General features: G+C 39.0%; 1 protein-coding gene across 2 annotated transcripts in view; it reads right to left on the bottom strand.

Moving 5' to 3' along the window:
• Nucleotides 1–2346: 2346 nt before the first annotated feature.
• The window catches only part of LOC128913343 (BOS complex subunit NOMO1), a 29448-nt gene continuing 6773 nt past the window's right edge, over nt 2347–25021 (bottom strand). For both annotated transcript variants that reach the window (XM_054210701.1, XM_054210702.1), the window contains 21 exons: nt 24520–24670; nt 23033–23210; nt 22134–22275; nt 21069–21200; nt 20178–20314; nt 19813–19900; nt 18884–18947; nt 17685–17780; nt 15042–15251; nt 14678–14760; nt 13507–13666; nt 13257–13383; nt 12503–12616; nt 11712–11839; nt 10996–11137; nt 10069–10152; nt 8472–8582; nt 6470–6571; nt 6133–6252; nt 5080–5172; nt 2347–4148 (listed from right to left, as the gene is read on the bottom strand). In XM_054210701.1, coding sequence (XP_054066676.1) covers nt 4017–4148; nt 5080–5172; nt 6133–6252; nt 6470–6571; nt 8472–8582; nt 10069–10152; nt 10996–11137; nt 11712–11839; nt 12503–12616; nt 13257–13383; nt 13507–13666; nt 14678–14760; nt 15042–15251; nt 17685–17780; nt 18884–18947; nt 19813–19900; nt 20178–20314; nt 21069–21200; nt 22134–22275; nt 23033–23210; nt 24520–24670 — 2594 coding nt within the window. In that variant the 3' untranslated portion in view covers nt 2347–4016. The remainder of the gene's footprint in view (nt 4149–5079; nt 5173–6132; nt 6253–6469; nt 6572–8471; nt 8583–10068; nt 10153–10995; nt 11138–11711; nt 11840–12502; nt 12617–13256; nt 13384–13506; nt 13667–14677; nt 14761–15041; nt 15252–17684; nt 17781–18883; nt 18948–19812; nt 19901–20177; nt 20315–21068; nt 21201–22133; nt 22276–23032; nt 23211–24519; nt 24671–25021) is intronic.

Here is a 25021-nt window from a genome sequence, read left to right on the forward strand (position 1 = left end):
TTAAATTACTTTCAGACTGGAAAAAAATAGAAATACAGATACCATACAAAGTAGGGAATACTGAATAGGAGGAAAATTAGACATCAGTCATCTCGAGGTTCAATTCCACATTCAACCTCAGCTTTTCTGGACAAGTCAGTTACTTAGATGTCTAGTAGGATTTTCAAAGCCATCTTACCTTCAAAAGCCTCAGTGTTTAGTCCACGTTTCCTCAGCACAGGGTTGAGAAGGGTACTCATCACTTATTAAAATCGCTAATTCTACAGTTGCACTTTGAGCTTCTGAAGAACAAAGCTCACACAAGGAAGAACAGCAGTAGGAATCAAGTTGTGATCCCAGATGGGTGATGCTGAAGGTCCACAGCATTGCCTTCTAATTTTCACCGTATAGACATATTTGTTGATAGAAAGCAAAATATCTAAGGTTAGCACCATAGTATTGAACTGCCATATCAGTACGGATAGCATGTTTGCTGTCAGCCTTGAGTGAATTAATTTTCTTTACTCTCTTTCTTTCTTTGGTGAGTTAGAGAAGTTGGCAAGGACCACAGCTAGTCTGCTGTGTAAAAAGTAACCTGGTAGGAGGCTGGGAGCCTTGGTCAGTGTATCAGCACATTTTATGTGCTGATAATTCTGCAGTGACATTCATTTTAGAGATTTCCTCCTGCAATCCCATCCTCCGTAGGAAGGGAAGCACTGAGCTGGCTGGCATGTTGGGTACTTCAGCCCCTGTGCAGCCCCAGAGATCTACAGACCCAATCTCACACTACATTATCATTTTACCCCTACATGTTCATAATTATGAAAAACAAATGAACACTTAGCCCCAAGAGTCTGATTCATACAACTCTCACATTAGAGTGCAACTCAGCAAATACTGAAATTTAGATTTTAAAAATAAATTTAAGACTATTAAGAAACCTGTGCTTCTCCACCCTTGCTGAGAACACGTATTTCTCTGCTTTAAGTATTTGTTTTCTTGCTTTTAAGCACATTGTTTTTTTAAATTGCTGTATCTTTATTTAACAACATTGTTGCTTATGCATCAAAAACACTTATTCTTGGAGTCTCACAGCCATCTAATAAAGATGATGCTTTAGAAACTAAGCTGAACCATCTATAAAGAAATTGTAAAATTCAATACTAATGATCCATTTCATTCTTAAACAATAGAATTCTGTGCATCACTGATGAGCCAACCAAATATATGTAATATTCATCGTTGCTTTCAATAGAAAAATCAAGTAACATGCAATGTCACCTTTATCCAGAGGGCGTTACTCTCATTTCCAGCAGAATTCAGCCATTTGTCCATATTTAGTTCACCAAGCAAATGAATTAATCACTCTTTCACTATTGTGCCTGCAAAACATAGTAAACACGGAGCCTTGAATGTTTTCTAGTAGACTAACACCTAAATGTTAGTCCCATTCTGCATTTAGTCACTGTATTAACATAAATCAATTAAAAATGCAACAAACAGCTTTAACTGACATTTTCAACAGGAAATACTGAAAAGGCCAGTCCAATTGGTACTGAAGCCTTGGTTTTAAGAGCAAAAAAATCAATTGCAAACCTTAGATATGCAGAGCAAATGATACCTAAATATTCAACTCAGAAGAGTACGGAAGGTAATCCTAAAGCGAATTCACCATTTCTGCACTGAAAAGCACTGTAACGCTGTCTGAAGGAGAGCCTCCAGAGCTACATGCTCTATCATACCAACAAGGCAGAGCTGTCACCGCCCCAGGGCTGTGGGTGAAGGGCTCTGCAGGTTCCAGAGGTGCCAGGTACCACCCGGGTACCTGGGCTGAGCAGGAGGAGTTTGCCCATGCAGACCACCATGTTCATACAAATATTCCCTTGCTGTGCCCCGGTCAGACTGTTCATGGCTAGTGTGCACAGACCTCAGACTACCCTCGCTGTACGCATGTGGCTCTGGGGATTTGAGAGACCGCATCACTGATTTTTCTGCTTGTGTCCCTGTGTCTGATTATTGGTTTCTAAATATAATTGGAGATACTCATTTCTTGACATTTAGTATGTCAGCTCTGCTTTAGAAAATTATTTATCTCATGCATTAGTTTTGCCTGTGTTCTCACAGAGCACCATGACTTCTCTGCCAAGTGAGAAACGGCAAGCTATAGTTTTTGTTAGGAATAAACACTTCAAAAGCGGAATAAACACTTCAAAAGCAGAATAAACCTCAAACACAGGGCTGGAAGCAAGCAGACCACCGATGTGTTGCAGAAGGCGCAAAGAAAAGAAAATTTTAAGAAGAGACAATGGGCAAGCCCTAGGTTCAGAGGCAAGCATTAAATTAGCAAGCATTGATTTTTTTTATTTCTTTTTTTTTTAATTTCTCTTTTTATTAACAGCATTTTCAATGTTTAAGGTCAATCATCAGAGCAAGTCCCACAGTTCAGAGGTCAGAATATCTGGTAGTCCCCTCAAGGCACATGGACACGTGCATTTCTTCCTCATACATTCCCCCAAAGTAGCAATGCCTTTCATTACATTCACCAGCTTAAAATAAAGATATATTGAAAATATACAATTTATTATAAGTCTTACAACACTTTGTTTTTTCCCCATATATTTCATCACAGCAATATAAAATTCAAGGTCATTAAGTAGAGAGCATGATATTTTATTAGAGCTTCATCTCAAACTTCCTACGTATATGTTTTTTTGACATTCTTCATTTTTATTATGATCTTGATAGAATTTCCCTCAGAGAGAGAGAATGATCACCGAATTAGGTTTTAATTATTTAGGCCCAAACTAATGCAAAACCCCAAAAAAATAGCATAAAACCTTTAGCATCTAAATTTCTAAGAATGGTGGGGTTTGTAAGCTTAAATATTTAAATGTTAAGGGACTTTATTTCAAGTACTATAAAAGAGAAACATTGCCACTTACTGGCAGTACCAATGTCTTTGCAATATTTGTAGGCATTTATGTGCATCTTTCAAAAGCTCTATTAACCTTTATACTATTTGTCAATAAAAAGCCCCATTAACATTTAAACTGTGTATGTCCAACTGTCTGCTTCAAACAAGAATCGAAAGATAGTCTGTAAGAAACAGTTATTTATTACAGACTACATTATCAGGACTGTACACATTGAAGATTTTGAAAAGCTCGTATTTCTTAAAGTAAAGTAAAAAAATAAATAAATCAATCAAGTGGCAAAAAGGCTGCACATGGGCCAAGCAGGAGATGTGACAGCCACACGGGTATCACTGACAACACAGTACAGCTTTGGAAAAAACAGTACAACCAGCTGGAGCCATTCAGGAATGCTGGAGGACTAAAGAGATCACACTGTATATGAAACTGAAATTTATACACTGCTTTTGCAGTAGGATCAACAGAACCTACCTGACATTAACAACTAGCCTTACCTGACATTAAGAATTTGTCTTCATCAGGCAAAAACCTGATTTTAATCAAAGATAACATAATCATTGGGTAAGAACTGAAATCACAGCTGTGCAGATGACAGACTCTTCAATCAAGCTGCTGAACTGGAAGTGCCAAAGACATAATTCACCAGCTCATGTATGTCCCCCAAAACTTTGTTTCAGGCACCACCGATTTAGTAAAACCCTTATGTGCTACTTCTGTAAATGGGTATTTCAAAAGGTAAGGGAAAATGATCCCAAAATCTAGAGACTGAAAGTGGAGTCAAGCAGTCTATTACCACTGCTTTTACAAATCATTAGGGAAGACAGCATGACCTGTTTCACTGAAGAGAAAAAAAAATTCATTAATGGTCTTCAAGTATGGGAGATGCACTCACAGTGAGACAACAGAGGCATTCATTTCATTACTTTACAACACAGACTCCATAGAAAATTTACAACCAAAATGGAGCTAGTGTGACAAACGGCACTCACGTAGCAACAACAAAAATGTAAAGTTTGCAAATTCAACAAAAATGCATTTTAGTGGCTTTGCCTCCTCAGGCTCCAGTTTGACAGCGCACCACTTCATGCAATCATTCCTTTTATCTCACGTCCGTCTTGTCTTCTGTTTTTTCGTTTGTCTCTTTGCGTCCTCTGAGCCACCCATGTCAGAACCTGTCTGTCCAAGAGCACGTACTCCTTGCAGTCGTGTTGTCAGCTGTAGCAATAAGGGAATAAGCTGGGCAAAAAAAAAAAAAATAAAGGGGGGAAGCAGCTTGTGATTACAATGAAATGTAAGGTCTAAATGGTAACATTCTTTAGACCTATGTATCCCCAAACAAATAGATTCTATCGCATAAATGGCACATCTACAAAGAGATCAGAAAATGTCAGCAAATCTTGGGAAGGAATCAAACCAAACTTCTGGGAATTTCTGATAATCAAAAAATAAAATGATTGTCAGTAACATTTTTTCCTGCAGTCATCTAGCCAAGAACAGCAGTTTGAGTCCTAAGTCTTGACAATGACCGCTATTTTCAGCAGAGACACTTTCAGTGACATTGTAGAAAATCCTGGAGAATCCCATATTCTGTGCTCTTACCCACGTTTAAGAGGAAATCAAACTGTACAGACAAATTTCTCTTATCAGCAAAACAGAAATCCAGTCATATCAGAGAAGACTAGAAGAGCACGGCTTGTTAACAGAGGGGGTTACATAGTAGGTAGTTATATTCCTCTTGAGACCTTTTCACAAGGGAGGGAGTAAAGCTAAAGAAACCAGACTCAATGACCTGCTAGGTTTTTTTCCAGTCTGATTGTTCCTGAAGCCAATAAAATAATTATTTTCATTCCTATTATAACTGGGTCTGGCTATTTAAATATGAATTTGAATTATGATACATTGCATTTTTTTCCCAGAGCCATCAAATGAGAAGACAAAATTCAGAAACAGCACGGGAACTCACCCCCATGCTAATTTTTTTTAAAGGAAGGTAATTGCCCAAAAACTTGTGTAAATTGTGGCTTTTCTTAAAATGTGTAACATAAGGTGACTGCTGACTGCATCTCTGCCTGCATAACCACCTCAACAAACCCTCACTTAACACAGTACACAGTATTCATTGATAGGACAATAATATTTGGATAAGACAAAAAACTCCATGACCTACCTTATCGTGGTTGTAACCAGCCAACAACAGAAGCAGCGTCAGTGGTAACGCAATGTAAGATCCTTGGGCAATATCTTGTTCAGGCAGTTTTCTCTGAAAACAATGAGGACCATGGATATTTTTTTTCTTTTAACAGTTATTTCGACTATGAAATCCCTCAGCATTAAGCACCATCAGCAATAGGATCATGTGGCACGTCCAGCCCTTCCCATCTGACTTCCTGCTAAGTACTGCTCTAAGATTTACCTCACCTTCAACTTCAAAGCAGTCTCCTTGATCAGATTCATTCACCTATTGCCTTCGTCCTGGGGTTTGCTGTTTTTTAAAGCTAATTCATTGACGGTCAGTCTCCGCTTTATAGTCAACCTGGTGTGCTTTGATTTACCTGTCACATGCTGCCCAAACCTCTGATCCCAATGGTAACACTACAGCAACCTTACTAGCACAACACCTTTCAAGCACATCTGCACCCTTCATTTACAACTGCCATTTCCTGTTTCCCTTATGTTTCACTGGCACCTGAACATGCAGCGATGGAGGAAAAAAAATAGATCATTTAAGTATTACAGAATGAACATGTCACTAAATTGACTGCACTGTTCAGAAGTGCAAAGAGACACCTCTCTCTCAAAGGAAATGCTAGTTTGAGATCCCCTCTGCTTTACCCTCTCCCTCAGGTCCAATAACTAAAGCTCTTTTTTTGGCCTGGTAATACTTCTTTCACATACACAGAAATCTTTAAAGGAATTCTGACAACAATCCCTTCTTTCTCCTTCAGCCCTTCAGTTACTGCAACCTTTCAGTTAGAGTCACGGCTACAACTCCTTCTTGAACTCCTTACCAACCTCCCATAAAATACCAGGTTATTACATCCCTGCCTGATGCCTTAAATGTGGCCAAATCCAAATTCATTGTCATTTTAATGTTGCTCATAAACCTCTTCACTTTTAGATTAACAGATACTTTGGCCAAGACCACAAAATATATTCAGGCTATACTACCAGGCATTGCTCTCAAGGTGCACACTTGAAAAGTTAAGTATTTTGTACTTACAGTGGGACTAAAGATCAGTGTAATGTGTTTATGATATCCAATAGCAGTGAATGAAACTTGAGGCAGGGTGTAGTCATACTGTGATTTAGACAACGTAGAATCCAGAAGCACGACGTAATTCTGTGGGTAAAAGATACACTCAGTGTACAGCATCAGTAGCAATCTGAGAAAAAATTAAATTTAAAGGCAAAAGTCCATTTAACAGGCTTTAAATCTTCTGAGACACTGGTCACTTCAGCATGAATACAGTACTGCAGGCACACCAGAAATAACACTTCAGTATCCTTACAAAAAAAACCTAAAGTGAGCTAAGCTAATTATTCAGCAATATTCTTACCTCTCCATCTCGCAGTAGCGGTGGGAAATGGAAAAACAGGGATAGGCCTAAGTTGACTGTATGAATTGGGTTGTCAAGATTTTCACTTTTGTAGAGCTTCACCTGTGAAGGAAAGAAGAAAGCACAAAACAGGTATTTCTGAGCCTGCACCACAAGATATTGACGACATGCCACATTTTAAGGGACAAAAGCAGTTCAAAATTAATTGTGTGTTTTATAAACAGAAAGTTGTTAAGGAAGAACACCAGGAATTGCTCTAATCTGGGACATGAAGTCACAGACACAGTCTTTTTACAGAACTTGAAATAATTTAGGAACAACTGATGTCTGACATTTTCACGCATCTAGTGTATTAAAGGCAGTCTGTGCTGTGCATCAACCAGAACTGAGTAATTCTTTTAAATAATCCCAGCAGTTTCACAGGAATATGCAGCTGGGGGTTGCTTCTATTTCTCCAATAGGCTCATTTTGCTTTATTTCAATTTTTCTACACTTATTTTAACAAGCTAGACATCCTCAAGCTACAGAACAGGCCTGAAGTCCTCAGCAAATACAGTTTGCTCAGAAAACAGCACAATTAAAAGAAGGTTGTACCATAGTTGAATAAGGCTGGCAGGGGCAGCAGCACCCCTTTACATGAGGCTGCCTGTACACACAAATGTTTATGAGCCACCGTGCCCCCTCCATAGGGCACAGTAAGGAAAGTGACGGTTTTTGTGGACTCTGAAGCAGCCTTCTAGCATCTATACCATTGCTTTAAACCTCTGGATTAGATATTTGCCAAGACTTGGCCCTCCTTGCACATGCAGACCGACTAAATTCTCATTGATTGCGCCCAGCGCTGCCCCCGTTGCAACTCCAATCACAGCACACCAGAGCATTTCCAGTTGTTTCATCAAGCCCACGCAACCAGAAGGGACCAGACTCAAGTCACAAAACCACTCACTTGTGCCTGTATCAAATCTTAGCACATCTTCCAAAGACAAAAATTTCTGCCTGGAAAGCAAGGGTGATGATATGCACCCATCAACAGCGCAAGTGCATTACATGCAATGCAAGACCCAACCTCGTATGAAACAGGTACAAGCTGGGATAAATTCCACGTAACTACATTTTGATATCAATTCCTATTTGCTTCGGTTGAACTGCAAGTGTCTAAATTTCCCCAGAAAGATTGGAAGCTTGCTCAGGTGCTCTTCAGTAAGGTGATACATTTTCCCTTCACACCTGCTCTGAACGTTGGATACTCTGGATGTCTCCCAAAAAAACCCAACAGCTTAGCAATGAGATCTTAGCAGGTGAGATGCATAACAGACTAGTCTGAAAGAAATCCAGGCACTGCATTTATATTTGTAGGTAACATTTCAAGAAGGTTTTAAACCTGAGAATTGGTACTGTAATTCTGATCACACCAACACCACTTGCAGATACTTCCAGCATTTGCACTAAGCCAAAAGGATCACAGGTGTCTAGCAAGTTTTTTTTTCAGATCACAATGCAGCCTTTTGAATTTTGAAAATTTCAGCTTTACTATTTGTCTCATACTCTCTTCTAACCGTACTTTTAAATTCATGTGTCGTATGGTATCGTTGCATTCACATGGTATCTTCTTGCTAGCAGACAGGCATGTCAAGAATTCCAGGTATTTCAGGAATTAATGCAATTCTCTGATATAGAGGACTTAATTCACCCCTGGTGTTTTGCTTTCCCTATGGATAGGGTATCCCTAATCAGGGAAGCAGACCCAGAAATGTACAGGCCAACCTAAGAAAGTATTTCTTAAACATACTTCCATGAAAAATGGAAACATTAAAGCAAAGGAGTGAGGAACACTAGAATCTTAACTCTATGCGGTATTCAAATTCACCTATATTGAAGTATTAGTCATAATTTGAATTAAAATGTGTGCTCTGGCTACCGAACAATTTCCAGTGACCCTGCAAAAAAATACTGGGAAACCAATAGCAAATACACTTGACAAAGATGAAAGGCTTGAACTTACACATAATGTGGAGAGATATTCAGAAGATGTAATTACATTTCCACTTAAATCAAATTGATTAATTTGCCGGAATGCTATAATATTAACATCATCAATGTCACTGTTCCCAACCTGCAACATAAAACACAGTGATGTTTTTACCAACAGAGGAACAGTTAACAGAGGACAGTTAGCGCAACACAAATACTGCTCATAATTTTAAATGAGAATTTTGTTCTATACTAACAACATGGAAACTTGAAGGCTTTCCAATTGCAAGTACCTTTCCTCCAGAGTGCACAGTTCACATTTACAGACCGGTGCATTACCAGCACATGGCTGATGGCATTAAGTTAAACTAAAAATGGAGGCGGTACCAAAAGCATGCGTTATTTTGGGAGAGGCTGAGTTACATACACAGGACTGCCTGATGTCTGAACATTGGTCTCAGTATTTTGCATCTCTGCCGAGAGATGCATATTACTATGCTAGGATGTTTATATAGTTGAGTAATGAGGAATATGTTCATATCGTAATATAACCTACTTCCAAAATACATAACTTCATATTCTTCAAAATTGTTTAAAATACAAAACATTTGTGTTTCTTAGTCTGAACCCTGACCAGAGTAAGGAAAGACATTTACTCAAATAACAACTATGGTAACAGACAGGTTAGGGTTCGGCCAGGTGCCATCTCAACAGTCTGGTGCCACTAAGGCTGTAGATTTTTCCTGCAAGTGTTTTTCAAACACTTCTCTCTCCTGGAGAAAATGACAGGCTAGCCAGGATACAATTAGTACAAGCTACTGCACACAGCTGTCAATTGCAGTACATAACCTTCATACGATTTTCTGGACTTTAGGTTGTCATTCTCTTCCCTTCCCAACGAGCAAGCACTCTTAGCAAGAAGACTTTAAGGACTTGAAAGATTTCTGCCCTTCTGTTTTCCTGCAATGGAGGGCACTCTGGTCAGGCCTGTGTCTGAGCTCAAATAATGACCACCTCCCACTGAAAAGTTCCAGACAACTAACAAAGGCTAATTAACCTTTGCTAGATGACAACAGATAAACGCAAGGTGCTAATCTAAATCTGTAAGGATGGAGGAATATTTAGCAAGATTTCAACAGTTTTCAATTCAAAGTTATCATTACATTTTATAAAGATTTGCTAGTCTGAATGACAAATTCATCTACATCAAGACTGCAGGATCTGGACCAAATAAAGTGGAACAAAATCTATCTATCAATCAACAACTAAATAAGAAGATGGCATAATATGACAATTTATGACATCCTCAAATCGTTAATGCTTTGTTCCACATCATAAAGAAATGCTGAAAGGTATTCTATACATTTATTCTCTCGTTTCTTGATGTATAATTTTTGTGACTGGCAAAGAATCCTTTTCACTTGTTTACTGTTTGGGCTTTATCTTATTTCAGTTTTAAGCTATGGTGCTGACACACATTATGGGGCCCGTGTTTAGGAAGCTAACTTGCTGAAAGCTGCTTTTCTAAACAGAAGGCATTCAATTACATTGCTGTTGATGGAACAGATGTAACACCTAGACAGATGCATTTTATATTTAAGTGATACTACAAGCAAAGAAAAAATTACCTCAATTGCACGATGCTGTGGTAAAGCTCTTTCAATGTGATCATTGCCTTCAGCTTTGAGTTGGACGTGATACACACAACCAGGCTAAAAGCAACATCCAATGATAAATTCCAACACTGAATAATACGTACTTGTATTTTAGAAGACAGTAAGAGATTCCATTTCAGATACACCACCCAAACAGATCTAACTGTATCCAGTTAAAGTTTTCCTTACCCCAAATAGAAAATTTAACTCAATAACACCACTAGGGGTGTTTACTGCCACCAAATACAAAAGGTCTATCACAGAATTTTCACTAGTTTATTACATTACGGTATTAAAAGAAATCTTCTGAAGTGTTTTATCTAGAAAGAAAATACATTAAACAGGATTAAAACCTGATCAAATACTACTTTCTACTCCAGCATAACTGCTTACTCCATACATTGTGGGCCCAGAAATTCAGCTTCCATATTTCCTGCAAAACAGCATACTTCACATACATGCTGTACAGTGAACATCATACATACACCAAATATCCTGCTAAAAATACACTGTCACAGCATTTTCACAAGAGAAACAAAATGCTTCCCCAAATTCTTTTGCCTAAGAAAATTCCCTACTCTAACACCTGAAGACTGCTGAACACCTGTTGGACACCTTCAGTACGTTGACCGGAGGCTCATGTCATGTCATGTCACCGTTCAGTGTTTGTGGGAGGCCACTACAGTATACTGGCAGCAAGTTCCACAGACTTACACTAGAAGTTTTTTCCCCCTTTACTAGAATGAATGTTCACTACAAGACAGCGTAACACAGAGAGACTCAAGGGAATCTGAGCTAGCAAACGTGATGGGAAATGCAATCAGTAGCTAATTTATAAAACACATTTTATTGCTCCATTATCACACTAATGTAAATGACACAGAGCATTCTAATCCTTACCAGAAGGCCACGTAGCCTGAATTTGCCCTCTTCATCAGTTATCGTGTCTTCTCCATAGATACTACAATCCTTCTGCCCCACAGCTTCTACTGAGACTCCCTGCTCAGGCTCGCCATTTAAAGAAGAAACTGTGCCATAACAGCTAGAGGTATAAAGAGAAACAATGGCTACACATGTGCAGATGCCGGTTTAACACATATTTTAAAGACACTTTATTGTTATAACTGATGGAAAAAATACTCAATATTTTTAGCATAGCATGAAGAAGAAAAAGGGAATTTATAATGTATAACTGTTTAAAGCATTAGAATTAACTGCAGTTCAGAGCACAACTTTAGGAATTCAAGTTCCCTGACCTCCATGAACAGTGGCACTTACCCCTGAGGGCACGGAAAGGAAGGATCTTGAAGTCAGATACCTGAATTGGTCTACCATCCTCTCCTGTCCCACTGGACATAGGTACAAGCCACTTCCAGTGCCACTGACACAGTGTTTTCATAGCAATGTTTCTCCTTACAGTCCTGCCATCTAGGCTTAGCCACATGCATGAGAAAAGGCTAAAAAGTACTTATACACAGCATAATAAAGTTATTTGTGCCTTCAAGAGTACCCTCCAAACCTTCAGAACAGAGGTGTATCAGGAAAAAACACACATTTTGCATAATGCACCCTGATACAGTACACAGCATTTTGCACAGCATTTCAGCTCTACTGACCTGTAAGCTGTTCTGTAACCAGTTATCCGGATTTTAAGATTCTGTCCTTCCTGGACTTCAATCATTTGCGATGATGGCTCAAAGCGAAACTCTTTCATCATGGGTTTAAAATAATACTGCCCTGGGCTCTGTGAAGAGGCATAAAACAAGCTGTTTACTGATAGTGACACAAAAATTCACCAACTCCAAACCATTATGTTTCTGCAAAAGCTCCCTAAAGAGCTGAAGTTCTCTGTCCCAACTGTAGGTTAAACTGGTCAGAAAACATGAGCACTGAAAAACAGGGAGCACGTTGGACAATAAACCAATGGAACTCCACCAGGTGATAAAGTTTGAAGAGGGAAAGGAAACCACGGCCCTAAAACCTTACCGCAAGACCTCAAGGACAGGAAAGTGACAAAGAGAGAAAGATGTCTGCAAGGGAACTATTCAGGCATGTCTACACATATGTACAGATCAATAATCTAATTAGTTTTCTTTCCTCTAAAGACTCTCAAAATATCGTCAACAAATTGGCTTGTTTCATGTTTACAGACCACAAATTAGTAACTGAAATCAATCAACATCATCTACTACCTGTTGGGGAGAAATCTCTTGCCAGGTTAGATTTCACATCTTTCACTTGTAAGTGCTGTCCATTCTGAGGGACCTGCATCTCTCATTCTGGGTTATGATTCCAAAGATCATACATTCCCCTGCCACTGAAGGGAGCCGATAACATCCCTGTTTTGGAGGGCAAAGTAACACAGCATCGCACGTGCACCCACGTTCAGAAGAATCTTTCAACTTACCAGATTGGAAAAAGTCAGCATGCCATTATCCTGTGTAAGGAGGTTGGACCGAAACACCCCTCCACTGAGAGACAAGAGAACTCCAGCAAGAGCCTGGTCATCCTCTGATTTGATCTATTTTTGAAAAAGCAATAGTTTTAAGTGTAAGTGAGGGCTGCTTTATGAAGAAGGGTTCAATTCAGAAGCCTCTTACAGAGTGCACAGATGTGCTGGCTCTGAGCACTCATCCGTAAGCAGAAGAAAACGAGCCACATCTGCAGTGTATCCCCTCCTGAAACACTGTGGGACTACAGAAGCTTGTGCTCTCAACATCTGGGCAGTCACAGCTGCACACAGCATGTGCCACCAGAACAGTCATTTTCTATCACTTCATAGGACATGCTGGGGGCCAGAACAAATTATCCCAAAGACTGGAACCAGGCACTCATTGGACGAGAACATACATGAAAAAATCACCTTGAGGGATAAAACTCATTAAGAGAAGGTGGTCCAACTCTACAAAAGCAAACAAAGCCAGTCGTTTGGACTGGAGGCTCCGATTTTCACTCTATAAACCTTGCAAAATATCTTCAGCATGGCAAGTCAGGTTCTACAACTAAGCTCACCCACTGAGTTTTGTGTCCCCATGACAAAACTATCCCCAAATCCCACACCCAGTTGTGTTTGGCTGGGTCACGTGGGTTAACTTTTTTTGCCCGCTTAGCTCTAACTGCAGACACTATTCCTCCAGAACCCGAAGTATTTAGAGCATTACCTCAAACGTCACCCCAGCGAGAGCAAAAGCTTTGAAGTCCCCAACTGTGCCTTCTATTGCAGTCAAAACAAACCCTTCTTTCTGAGCAGTAACTGTATATTCCAAGTCACTGTGAAGTGGCCCAACACTTCAAATAAAAGGAAAAAAGAACTTGTTTTAAAAAAAGCACTTGGATATCACACATTTTGTCAAGTAAACTGTTGCACTTAAACTAAAGAATCCAAAAGATCAAAACAAATCTGTTAATTACCTGTAAGCACCTTTGTCATCGGTGAAAACTGTGATGAGCGGAGAAGTTGCTCCCTTTTCACCAATGACAATCTCAACACCTTCCAATTCAGGATGAATTCGCCCTTCCAGAAATAAGCCTGCTTTTCCATGAATCTCTATCAGCTTTCCAGGACAACTCTCTTGGTCATCACAAAGGGGATTTAAGACAAACAAGAAAGCAAAAGATACACTCACCATTACGTCTTACAGTAAGACTTTAACTACTTCCAAAGTGACCAGTTGATGTTCTTTTACCTTAGAATAAAAGATCAACCCACACAATTCTACAGCCTCTCAACACACCTTAAAACATCTGAACATTCACAAATTCACACACAATAACTAAATTCCACAGCTATAAGCGCATCTCCAAAACAAACATTCTGGATTTGCTAAGTGCTTTGAGGATTCATGAAGTTACATACACTGCAGCCATATGGAGAAGATTCCAACAATTCCTTTCTATCTGATATTACACTAAGCTTTGACAAAATTTTTTGAGATCAAATTCAGGTCAGCATGTCACGTTTGATGACTTAAGAAAAATTTTATTCCCCCTCCCCTCCAATGTATTTAGAATGTGCACAACCAAGAGGCACATAAAAAGGGGCACCTAACATTTTCTAGTGATTTCAAACAAAGTAGGTTCACTTAAAAACCCAAGGGCAAGATGGACACAGATGTAACAAGTAGCAGTATCAACTGATTGATGATAACCCTGACAATTTTGAAGTTGACTTTTTTGTGAGTATTTTTATTATTGTAATTTATTACAAACAAAACTTAAAAGCAACTTGTATTTGGTAACAAACTCTTTAATACAAACACTGCTTTTGCATAACTATTTTTCTAGATGAGAGTAACAGGAACAATTCTGACAATCTGGTGCAACATCCCGAAATCTAGTTCTTCCTCTTATGCCAGGTGGTTTTTCAGCACTTGGAAGCACATTCTGCTGATAAAAACTTCACTTGTACCCTCTACCAAATACCCATGCTTTCAAATTCCAGAGTGAAATTGGCCCAAAGAAACTGCTGCAATCGAAACTTTCCTAACATTACCTTTGAAGAGCTATTCATACATCCATCTGTAAGGACACATTTCTGCCTTAAATACCTACTCCGTTCAAACTAGATTTTATTTATATTTACCTCCACTAACAACTGTTTCCACATAGGGCGGGTAGAAAAGCAGCTCTTTTGATGAGGGTGTCACAGTAATTTTCTCTCCAGACCTATAAAACACAAATTAGGTATGATTAGAAGAAAATAGGATTAGCAAGCTCTCATGTAGAACAGAGTACTGCATACTGACCCAAGAACCCATCTAAATATCCCAAGGAAAAAAATATCAACAATAACCTAAGCAAAATTCATATTATGTGGTCCTAGTTTCCATTTAGCTGACAGTCCAACAACAGGCACAGGTACGCATACAGCAGCTCTTTCCTATATGGAATATATCGCTATTCTGGTGGAAAAAGTATACATGTTGTCCATTGCAGCTTGGTATTACCTTGCCCAGTATGAAAATTCATATAAGAACGGTCCTTGGAGTTCCTCCACCATTTCTTGCACTGGTGGCTTTGTTCCTTCCTCCTCTTGACCCTTCTTTTCTCTCTCCTGTCGGCGGGTCTCAATTTCTGCCAGCTGCTGCTCTCTACGTAACTCCTGTACAGATTTCAGGGGTCCTAAAACTAAGGCAGGTTCACTGTCAATGGATGACCTGAAAACATGGAGGAGAAAACAAAATCATCTCCTTTCATATGGAGGGATAAGAGATTGTTACATCTGTTAATTACTGCCTGTATACCAGAGCAGACAAGTCCCAGGATATTTTTTTTTTAAATCCATTCCTTTTTAATTCTCCTATTTATTCCAAGCATAACTAAAACTTTTAACCTCTATAACAATGTTGCTAATAGAAAGGCTCATTCATAGGGACTACAGGTAACCTACCTGGCCTAGTAGGAAGGGACCTACTTGCAACTCTCACAAATTCTGCCCCATCATGAACCATTCAAGAAGTTACAGTGCTGTTGCCTCCTCCTCCCCTCTGCCGTGCCTCAGCATCCCACTGCAGAGCCAGTGCCACAAGCCTACATCTCGACCACTTTGCAGAGTCCAGCATCTGAGCTTAGCTTAGGTTTTGGCAAGCAGAGAGTCTTGATTTTGCACCAAGTACCAGACACTAGCTCTGCTGCAAGGACAACAACCTCCCACAGAAGTACTGACAAGCCAGCAGGAGTGCTAAATTCTTAAGCCAAAGGACCAGTTTGCAAGAGTACCTTTAACAAAGCCCTAAACTAAAGAGAAAGGCTAGAATTCCAAACCTGACAACAAGCGTAATACAGAAATAGACAAAAAGACTGGTAAGCTCACTCATTTTTTCAGTACTAGGACCTTTCCCTCAGAATCTACCTCTCAGGAGTAGAGTATACAAGGAGAAAACAACTTCTATCAAAAAATAAATACTTCCAATAGCTGGCAATTCCCAGGAAAAGCTCTGAGTTCTAACCTATCTGCGTTACACATTTGAACTATCCAGTTATCTTGCCACTGTCCACTGAACAGATTGTTAGGTAAGTTTAACCAAGGTCTTGAAATCAGCTCAGAACAATGCATATCATTTCACTTTCCTTGATCTTACATACTCTCTTTCCTAGCAATTTCTTCTAGTCTCCCACCATTCTTTGTATCTTATCTTCTGTCTCTTCTACAACAGTCTGAAAAACTGTAGCAGAACGTTGCAAAATTCTCTATGAGGAGTGAACTGAAATGATCATGATTACTTTTCCATCAACCACTCTAGATTATCAGGATAGTTCTGTCTCCTGCTTCACTCTTCACCTATATTTTTTCTTTTTTTAAGAGAAACAAGTACTATTGCTCTATCTCATCAAGGCTTTAAATTCATTCTCTGCAAGTCCAGAGACAAAAATGTATCAAAAAAAATTTTTTGTCTTAAAACCTATTAAAAATCTGTACAGCCATGCACACAGTCTCATGGTATTAATAATAAATTACTACAGTCTCACTTTTCAAACATAACAAGCCATCACCAAAAATCGTTACGAATCAGCTTTATTTTTGGTTGGGTTGGTGGGGTTTTTTATTGTTAACTGAAAGTTAACAGGTCACCGCCACGGGTCTGGTACACAAGCAGAGACTTTTAAGAACAACTGTCTTACTTTTAAATCCATAGCTGCTCCTTTTATGCTGATGACATTTCACAAGTTGGACTTTGCCTGAAAAGCTTCAGGCAGGCTTGAACTGAGACTGAGCTGCCTTCAAAGCACTTGCCAATAGTCTCAAAAAACCCAACCGACCTAGAAGGTTGGTATAATATTCACCTCCTCACTAAGTTGTGTTTAAAATCCTCATGGCTCTCTGCTATCTCAGTGTTTCTTTTCCAGCTGCTGTAGTTGACCAGTAGTTGCAGTTACAGGTTTATTAAACTCAGGAAACTTGAGGCAATGCTCTGCAGGTTAATTTGTTCTCTGAAAAGATGTTTTCTACACTCAAAAAGTTCAAGAACCCACAGTCTAGAACAAGTGGACATCAGCAGAGCACTAATAAAGCACTCATCATTATCAGACACTTCCAGGCAGATCTGGCACCTCATACAATTAAAGCTATTCACAAACCAGTGCTTCCTAGTGGGCTGTCTGTATAGGTAAACATAAACTGGCGCATTAGCGTGTAACCACTCTGCATGGTTTTCCTTTTATAATCCTCTTCACACCAGTAACAATGCTCTAAAGCAGCAGATTCTCATTCTGAGGAAACAAAAAAGGCAAAAGTAGATGCCAGTGCTAAAGAGCTCAGACCTAAGCTAAAACGATACCCTCTGAATTCTGAAATTTCAGTTCATTTAAGTGTATAAAAACCTCAGAAAATCTTCCTTTTTACCATGACACACAAGTAGAAAAGGGCTATATTGAAATGAAGTGACAATGTTCAAAATGAAGGCTGGGGATTATTAATCCATCTACAAAGAACGCAAAGCACAGCTTAGCATAAAAACCTCTTGCTGTCTAGAATTGGATGCCATCCCCTTAGAAAGCAGCCACCGTGGAATTAAAACCAGAGTAAAACTTCATGAGAGAGATGTCTTTTTCTTCCCCTTTTTACAGCCCCAACATTCCTTTGTTCTTACTTAATGGTAATAGTCACATCCATCAGTTTATCTGTTACAATCGTGCCGAGGACGTGGTGTCGAACTGCAGTGAGTGTCAGTATGCTAGGAGAGGACCTGTAAATCAAGGTAAAAAAAGAGATTAATTCAAGGTCCCCCTGCTAATGAAAATAACCAAATTTTATTTAGCAGAGTTTGTGCTTTATAAAAGACGACATACAAATTAAACAGCAAAGCTGTAGTGCCGAGATGACGGCATATTGGAAAGGGAGCATTTTCGAGCTCTGAACCCCAAACCACCGCATGACACTGGCCAAATCAATTCCTTCCTTTGTGCCTCCTGCTTCCTCTTAAGCTAAAGCTGATTTGATTGATTTCATATGTACAATCCCTTTACACACAGCAGAAGGACATTCAAAAGTGTGTCATATTAGACATCATTCACCAAGACACCCCAAGTCTAAAGGTGCTTTGCTGTCAAAAGAGGGTTTCTGCTTCTATCCATTCATTCACTTTGTGCTGACTCTCATGTGTAGCACATCTCTCTTTGAAGTACTTTTAATTCACTAACACATCAGAAAAAAATCAGATTTGAATGCTGAATTTGTTTTCTGCCACGTTAATGAATTAGAAGTAGTAGTCTTGGAGCAGAAATTCTCTTTTTTTGAAAGAAAGAGCCATTGAACACATTGCCAGACCATAACCTATAAATAAACCGCAACCTAACAAAACATGGCTGACTTAGGAAGATCAGCACTGCTTACTTGTGATTAGGGTGAATATTTACTCACCTTGCAAAAACTGGGGTGAGCAGAATCAAATCACCACAGAGTCATGGCACTAGGGACATACGATGGTGGCATATGCCTCCTAGTAAACCTACTATCCTATCTTTTGCATTTCAACTCTCACAAGTGATCAACAGTTTCCACTGAAATATCTCTGCTTTGTTACAAAGCAAAACCAACACTAAACAGACAGAAGGCCGATAGAAATACCCATGTAAAGTAGCAAAAGCATCTTTAAAGCCTGTCATTAGTTGATTCATTTTTTAGGACTAGAAAGGGCAAGAGAACACGCCTGATGCATTTTGCTAAAGCTTCCCTCTATAGGTTAGAGACAGTCATAGCAAAACACCCTGAATTGCTGAAAGCAAGCAGCTACAGCAGAAGGAAGCTTTATGAAAGCATACTGATAGGCATAAGGTCTTTTGTTCTTACGTGTCATAAGTGTAATACTCATGTTCAAACTGGTGGCAGGAACGTGGGGTCACTTCATACACACCTGTAAACATTAAGTCAAAGAATGATCAGCTGAAAAAATTCAAGCTTACTGTGTTGCCTGAATTTGCACGGTCACATGAGACCTGAGGTATAAAACAAAATTTTACTATATATCCACTGCCCTTCACATAGACAGTTGTAAGTTAATTCACCTCAGTCATAGATCACTATTGGAAGCTGCGCGTTTCTAATGTACACTGATATAAAGCACAATTATGCATCGCTACAGATAAACATAATTACAAACAAATAAACCAAACAAGCTCAGAAGTAACCTATTATGGTCCCACAGCTGATACCCTGTGACTGATTACAGAACCATTGTACTATCATATTGTGAATGAAACCACTGGCTCTATGGATGAAATGTTCAAACCTGAAAACAGAACCAAAACCAAACATATTTGTTAACTTTTTAATTTGTTAAGGCATTAAAAGGAGGAAAAAAAATACCTGATATTAAAACATTCTTTTTTCCTGTTACAGATAACCCTGTGACACTTTTAAGAGTTATCCCTCAAGAATCCTGTATGGAAATGAAACTTCTATTTGTCAGTCACATTCTAGTATGACTGACAAATAGAATGCATATGAACAAAATTTTTTCAACATGCTCTTCATTCATCAAAGATCAAAGCCCGTCATCAAGCCAAAAAAAAAATTATTTTACTTCTGGAATCTATATTTAGATGAAGGGTTAAATAGTAGGAGAGTTCTAAAAACTTAGAACAGAGCATTTATATATAGATGTAAATAAAACGATGCCTCTCAGAAACCACAACAGATTTTTATTTTTTTAAAATTCCCAGCAGTATTAGTTGACTGGTTCTTTTTTGTTTTTTAAACTAACATTTTAGAGCTGTTACCTGGCTTTGACAGACAGAATCTATTAACTCCTTTGGACAGGTTATAAACGCCAACGTTCTCCGGTCCATTTCCATCCTGATAAAATTCCTGTGAAGCCACAACACAATTCACTATTAGTAACTACCAAACAACCAAATGAAAACAGTATTTGCCTAAAGATACATTAATGCTGCTCTTTTATAGCAGCTACAACACAAGACCATTTTCCCAAACCTAAGAGACAAATCTCAAAAGCACTCTAAAGATCAATGTTACTGTGCTGTATGACTCCCTAGAGATGCGAGAAAGCCTTGGTTCTGAGCATAATCCAACCTACCCACACAAGTTCAGTAAAAAAATACAAGGACGTTTGTTACCTACGTACCAGTGTAATTGCATGAGAAAGAGAACACCTCAGCATATATCCAGTCTGCCTGAATTCCACTCCCGAAACATCTTCCTCCATGACTTCCAACTCCAAAGACTTATTCTTCCAGCACCAGTCTTCATGTACAATGCTTACTAGAATGCACACCGCACAAAGTATTTCAGTAATGTAGAATTATGTGAATAAGAGTAGGCTTTGCGGTATAAAAATCTTGTATCACTCTAACTTCCCTGACAATAATCTTCAAAGTCAGATATACAACAATGACTGTAGTAACAGACCTGGCTCACAGCGCTGCAGCATCACCAGGAATCTAGCACATCTTGTAACAGAAAAGCTACTATAAAAAGGAATAATGAAGTCTGTTCACCCTGGAAAGTTCTGCAATATGCGCTACCATTGTGATACCGCTTAAAGGACATCAGAACCTAACTCCAATTTCACCTGGCGGAAAGATGTTCTGACTTGTGTATAAAAAGAGCAATCCCTATATACTCCTTCTACACCTTTCCCTGGAAAACAATTTATTTTAATATAGGCAGGCTGGCCAAAACATGTATTGCTCTTAGGAGAGATACTCTGGAAGCAGAAGAACTAGGGCGTGTGCCTGGGACAAGTCAGTTTATCATAAAGCCTTTTCTCCCCCTCACACCAGCCATGGAGACCCTAAAACTCAGGTGAGCAGTTACCTGTAACCTGACAAATGGTTAAACATACAAGATTAAGAAAACTTGATGCACTGTTAAATAGTATTTTTCCATATCCTCTCAAGTTTTAGAACTAGCTCCATGTTGGGCATACTGTGAATCCATAATAACGGAAGTATACAGATTAAGTCACAAACTTAGCTACTAAGGTAACACTTCTAGCAGTTCCCTGTAATCCTACCTTTGTATTTGCCAGGTAGCACATTTTCAAATGTGAAGGCCACTGAGTCCTTGTTTCCAGAGAGCTGCAGGTTGCGTTTTTCACCCTGGCGGCTCACAGACTGTAATGTCACCATCAGATCACCACAAGCATCTGTGCAGAAAAGACAGCAGAAAATGAGACTGCATTCTGGCTTTCCAGCTTTGCCTTCATAACCCACACTCCAAGCACGCATCATTTTTACTAAGATTAAAATGATCACTCTCTTCCAGAAGAGGACATTTCCAATTAAAACTCTTATTTCTTAAGCACATGTTTAACAGTACTTTTTTGCATTCTTCAGGAAGTTCAAGACTGTTAATCATATTCTTTTATCTAATGGCAAGTAACAAGCAGAGGCCAACATTAAATCCCTGAGTCCACCTTGCTCTGCAGAGACTACAGGGCCCAGAAAACACCTAAGACAGAACACCAAGTGCAGAGAGGATTCAGAAAGGAAAAAGGAAGGGGTAAAAATGACAAAAGTCAATCTCCAATCACCAACTACTGAAATCAGTGGGCAATCAAGGAAAATTGCAGGAAAGAGTACCTTAGGCTAAAATAAAGACAAAAAGCTTATGAAAGAGAACAGAGATTGCAAGCTTCTGTAAACAGCCTGAGCTTCTATCCTACAGGTTTTTACAGGCACTGCTTTTTTTTTTTTAAATGTCTTTTTTGCCTCCAGTACCTCTCTGATTGATGTGCAGTATCCCTAGTGTCAGCCACAAGCATTTCCTTCCAGAACTTACCCATCTTCTGAGGAACGCAAACAGGTCAGAATTCCTTCCTGAGGAAGGAATACTTGCTTATTCCTAGTAAGTATTAAAAATAGGTGCATAACTTCATTCCAAATTTTGTTAAGGTTCCTTATTAGGCTGTAAAGTCTCCCAGAAAAAGTGCCACTTTACCTATGTGCTGGAAGTTAATTTACTTATCTGCTCATGGGGCTAAGCACAGCAAGTGTCTTGATCTAAACAGTACTCATTCACACATGCAGTGCTAAAGTTCTCTGTTCCCATTTCCACTTCACTTTCAAAATCGGCTTACCTAAACAAGATATCTTCCCCGAGACAGACGCCAAAAACTGAGAGAAGGTCACATCCATTACTGGTCTGTCTGTAACAGTTACAGGGAACATTTTGGGTTTCAAAGCCAATCCTGCTCTGGTCTCAGCCTCTGGAATAATCACCTGTAGAATATATGACATCGAGACATCACCAGCTTTTAGATACTCGTCCAAATACACCCACTCTGCTGAGTTATCACTCACTTATCAAAAAGTAGAAAATGGAAATCTACTATAAACTCCAGGTAAAGCAAAACCAGCCTCCCAAATATGCTTTTCAAAGTTATATATTAAAAATCCTCCAAAGAACCGCAATAAAACTGGGCTAAAATTCCTCCAAACAGCTCAGTTTTAAAAGTCTGAGTGAATTTCACTTCAGGATTCTGCTCCTACATTAGGCTATTTTATTATATACGAGGACAGTTAGAGGCCTTATAACCATGCGCTTCCTTATCTCCCAGCCTGCACTATCTCCCACAATGCAAAATTCACGGTGGCTGTGCTGCAGGTTCTGCTGTGACCTGTAATCTCAGGAACCATTTAGGCACCCGAGAAAGGTACACATTACATGTCTCCCTCACAGGATAATATAATATATATGATACGAAGTGATCTAAGGGACATCACAACTAAGAGAAATAAGAACTTTCAACCCCAATGGCCTGATCTCCTTTGAACAAGTGTAAAGGACAACGAGCATGGGAATGGGAATCTTGCTAAAAAAAAAAAAAAAGAAATAACTGGCATTGTTTAAAATAGTGCAAACAAGAGAAAACGACCAGGAAAACCCAAATTCAACTTCTCAAACTTTAGAAATTAAATGTCTAAAATCTTATAAAACCTCAAGTCCTACAATGAGGAAATGAAGGTTCATTCTTACCTGAACATTGTATGTACCCGATTTTGCCTTAAAACAAAATGTTCCATGAGGGTCAGTTTCTGTTGCAACCAGTGATGCTTTGTCCTTGTCTTGAGGCGTCATGGTTACCTTGTATTTACTAATCTGTTTGACTGTGTCAGGGAAACGAGTTACTGAGATCCGGCCACACACGCTAAATCTGTTAAATAAAAGCCAGTCAGAATAAATATCTTGATTTGACAAAACTCATAAAAAATACTTAAAACTTCCTTAAAAAGTAAACCTCACTATGTTGAGGTACTAACACATGAATTGGAATGGATTTCTCCTCAAAGAGTTCATATCAAGGAGATACTATAAGCAAACACAGTGGACCTAGTGAAAACTCATGTACAATTAATGGGATCTTTTCTTTTACAATGAAATCACCATGATGTTATGTTATGTTACATTTTCACTTGCAAGGAACTCGCTTCACTCTTCCAACACCAACCCAATCACTTCAAGCCTTTTTTCTTTTTTTTTTTTTTTTTTTTTTTTTTTTGGCTAGGCAGGCAATTGACTTAGGATTGCCATCGCTCAGGTTTTGTATGGTTGGAAATGTTTTTTGTCAAAGACCTCAAATGTGACACAGATGATTCATTGGAACACAACCCTAGCACACCTACATTTGTGAAAACACAAAACAAGATGACAAATTAGAAACTGTTAAGTTTTACTTTTCACCTTCAACCGTACACCATATTTAGTGACTGAAAAAAACTGTAACTGGTCATTTAAGAGCACGCAGGGTTGCAGGGTTTTTTTCTAATTAGCTAACTAATTCTGCATGAGCTAGCTGGCATTTGCCTCAGTAAAGTCCTAGTTTTCACTTCTCCGGAAGGTTGACCCTATTTTCTCCTCCAGGAGAAGCTCCTGGGCAGAGAACCATGCCCCTTTTGTCTTTCTCAGCTCACACTTACCTCTCACCACTGCCTTACACTCCCAAAATCATCCTGTCACCATTATACAGGCTTATGCCCAAATCAAAAGAATCACAAACAAGAAAAAGACAACATATATATATATGTATATATAAGACAACCATGACCTCGAGAGTGATGAGTAATAAAATGTGGATGTTTGGTACAACATTGGACTAGACAGTTACACAACTCTACTCTTCCACAGAAGGAGGATATCTGAAGTGCAGCATCATCAGCAGAAAGCCTCTCTGTTCCTTTCTTAGTTCACATACAGTGCTGTAATTGCTCAATATACCCCTGTCCTTGCGTCTTTATTTGCAAGGGAGAGGTTATTAAGAGGGTGCTCTAAGCCTTAACTAGTATTGAGCAAAATACTGTTGACAAAACATTACCCTGCACTCATGTTGTCCTATTTACCTTGAATTCCTCGAGCAGCTCCTGACAACAGTACGCAAGTCTGGTCATGACACGGGAAAGGAACACCCATTTTCAAGACTTTGTCCACATATCAAATTACATTTTCATCATGACACCAGTACTTACCCTGTTGCAATGATGTTTGCTAGCTGAGGTGTATTTGGTGCAATCTTCACTGTAATAGTATCAAAGAAGAGATGCTCTTTCCTGGCATGAATTGTGTATGTACCTGTTGTTATGTTCTCAAGGCGGAAAGAGCCATCGGCTTTTGTTCTTACTGTAACAAATAAAGACATGAGTTAAAAAACAGAGCTTGCCTCAACTGTCTACCCTTACGTGTCAAAAGATAATTTACACTGCACAACAAAGAACAGTATTATGCACTCTTACTAGACCAAGCTTCATTTCTATATTTCAAAGCACAATTTGGCATATGGTTGAAAGAAAACAGAAGACATTTTCTGCAGCAAGACAAATGAACACCTAATACTCTCATCTAAGGCAGAAAACGCAAATTTCATCAACCACATGAAAACCAGTTTAATATTTCAAATAAATTGCAACAGAAGTAGTGTGTTATCCTGAAGGCTTAATTCCATCTCATACACTAGTCCCGTACTTAAGGTTA

Source organism: Rissa tridactyla, chromosome 8, assembly GCF_028500815.1.
Source record: "Rissa tridactyla isolate bRisTri1 chromosome 8, bRisTri1.patW.cur.20221130, whole genome shotgun sequence".
NCBI classification, from domain to species: domain Eukaryota; kingdom Metazoa; phylum Chordata; class Aves; order Charadriiformes; family Laridae; genus Rissa; species Rissa tridactyla.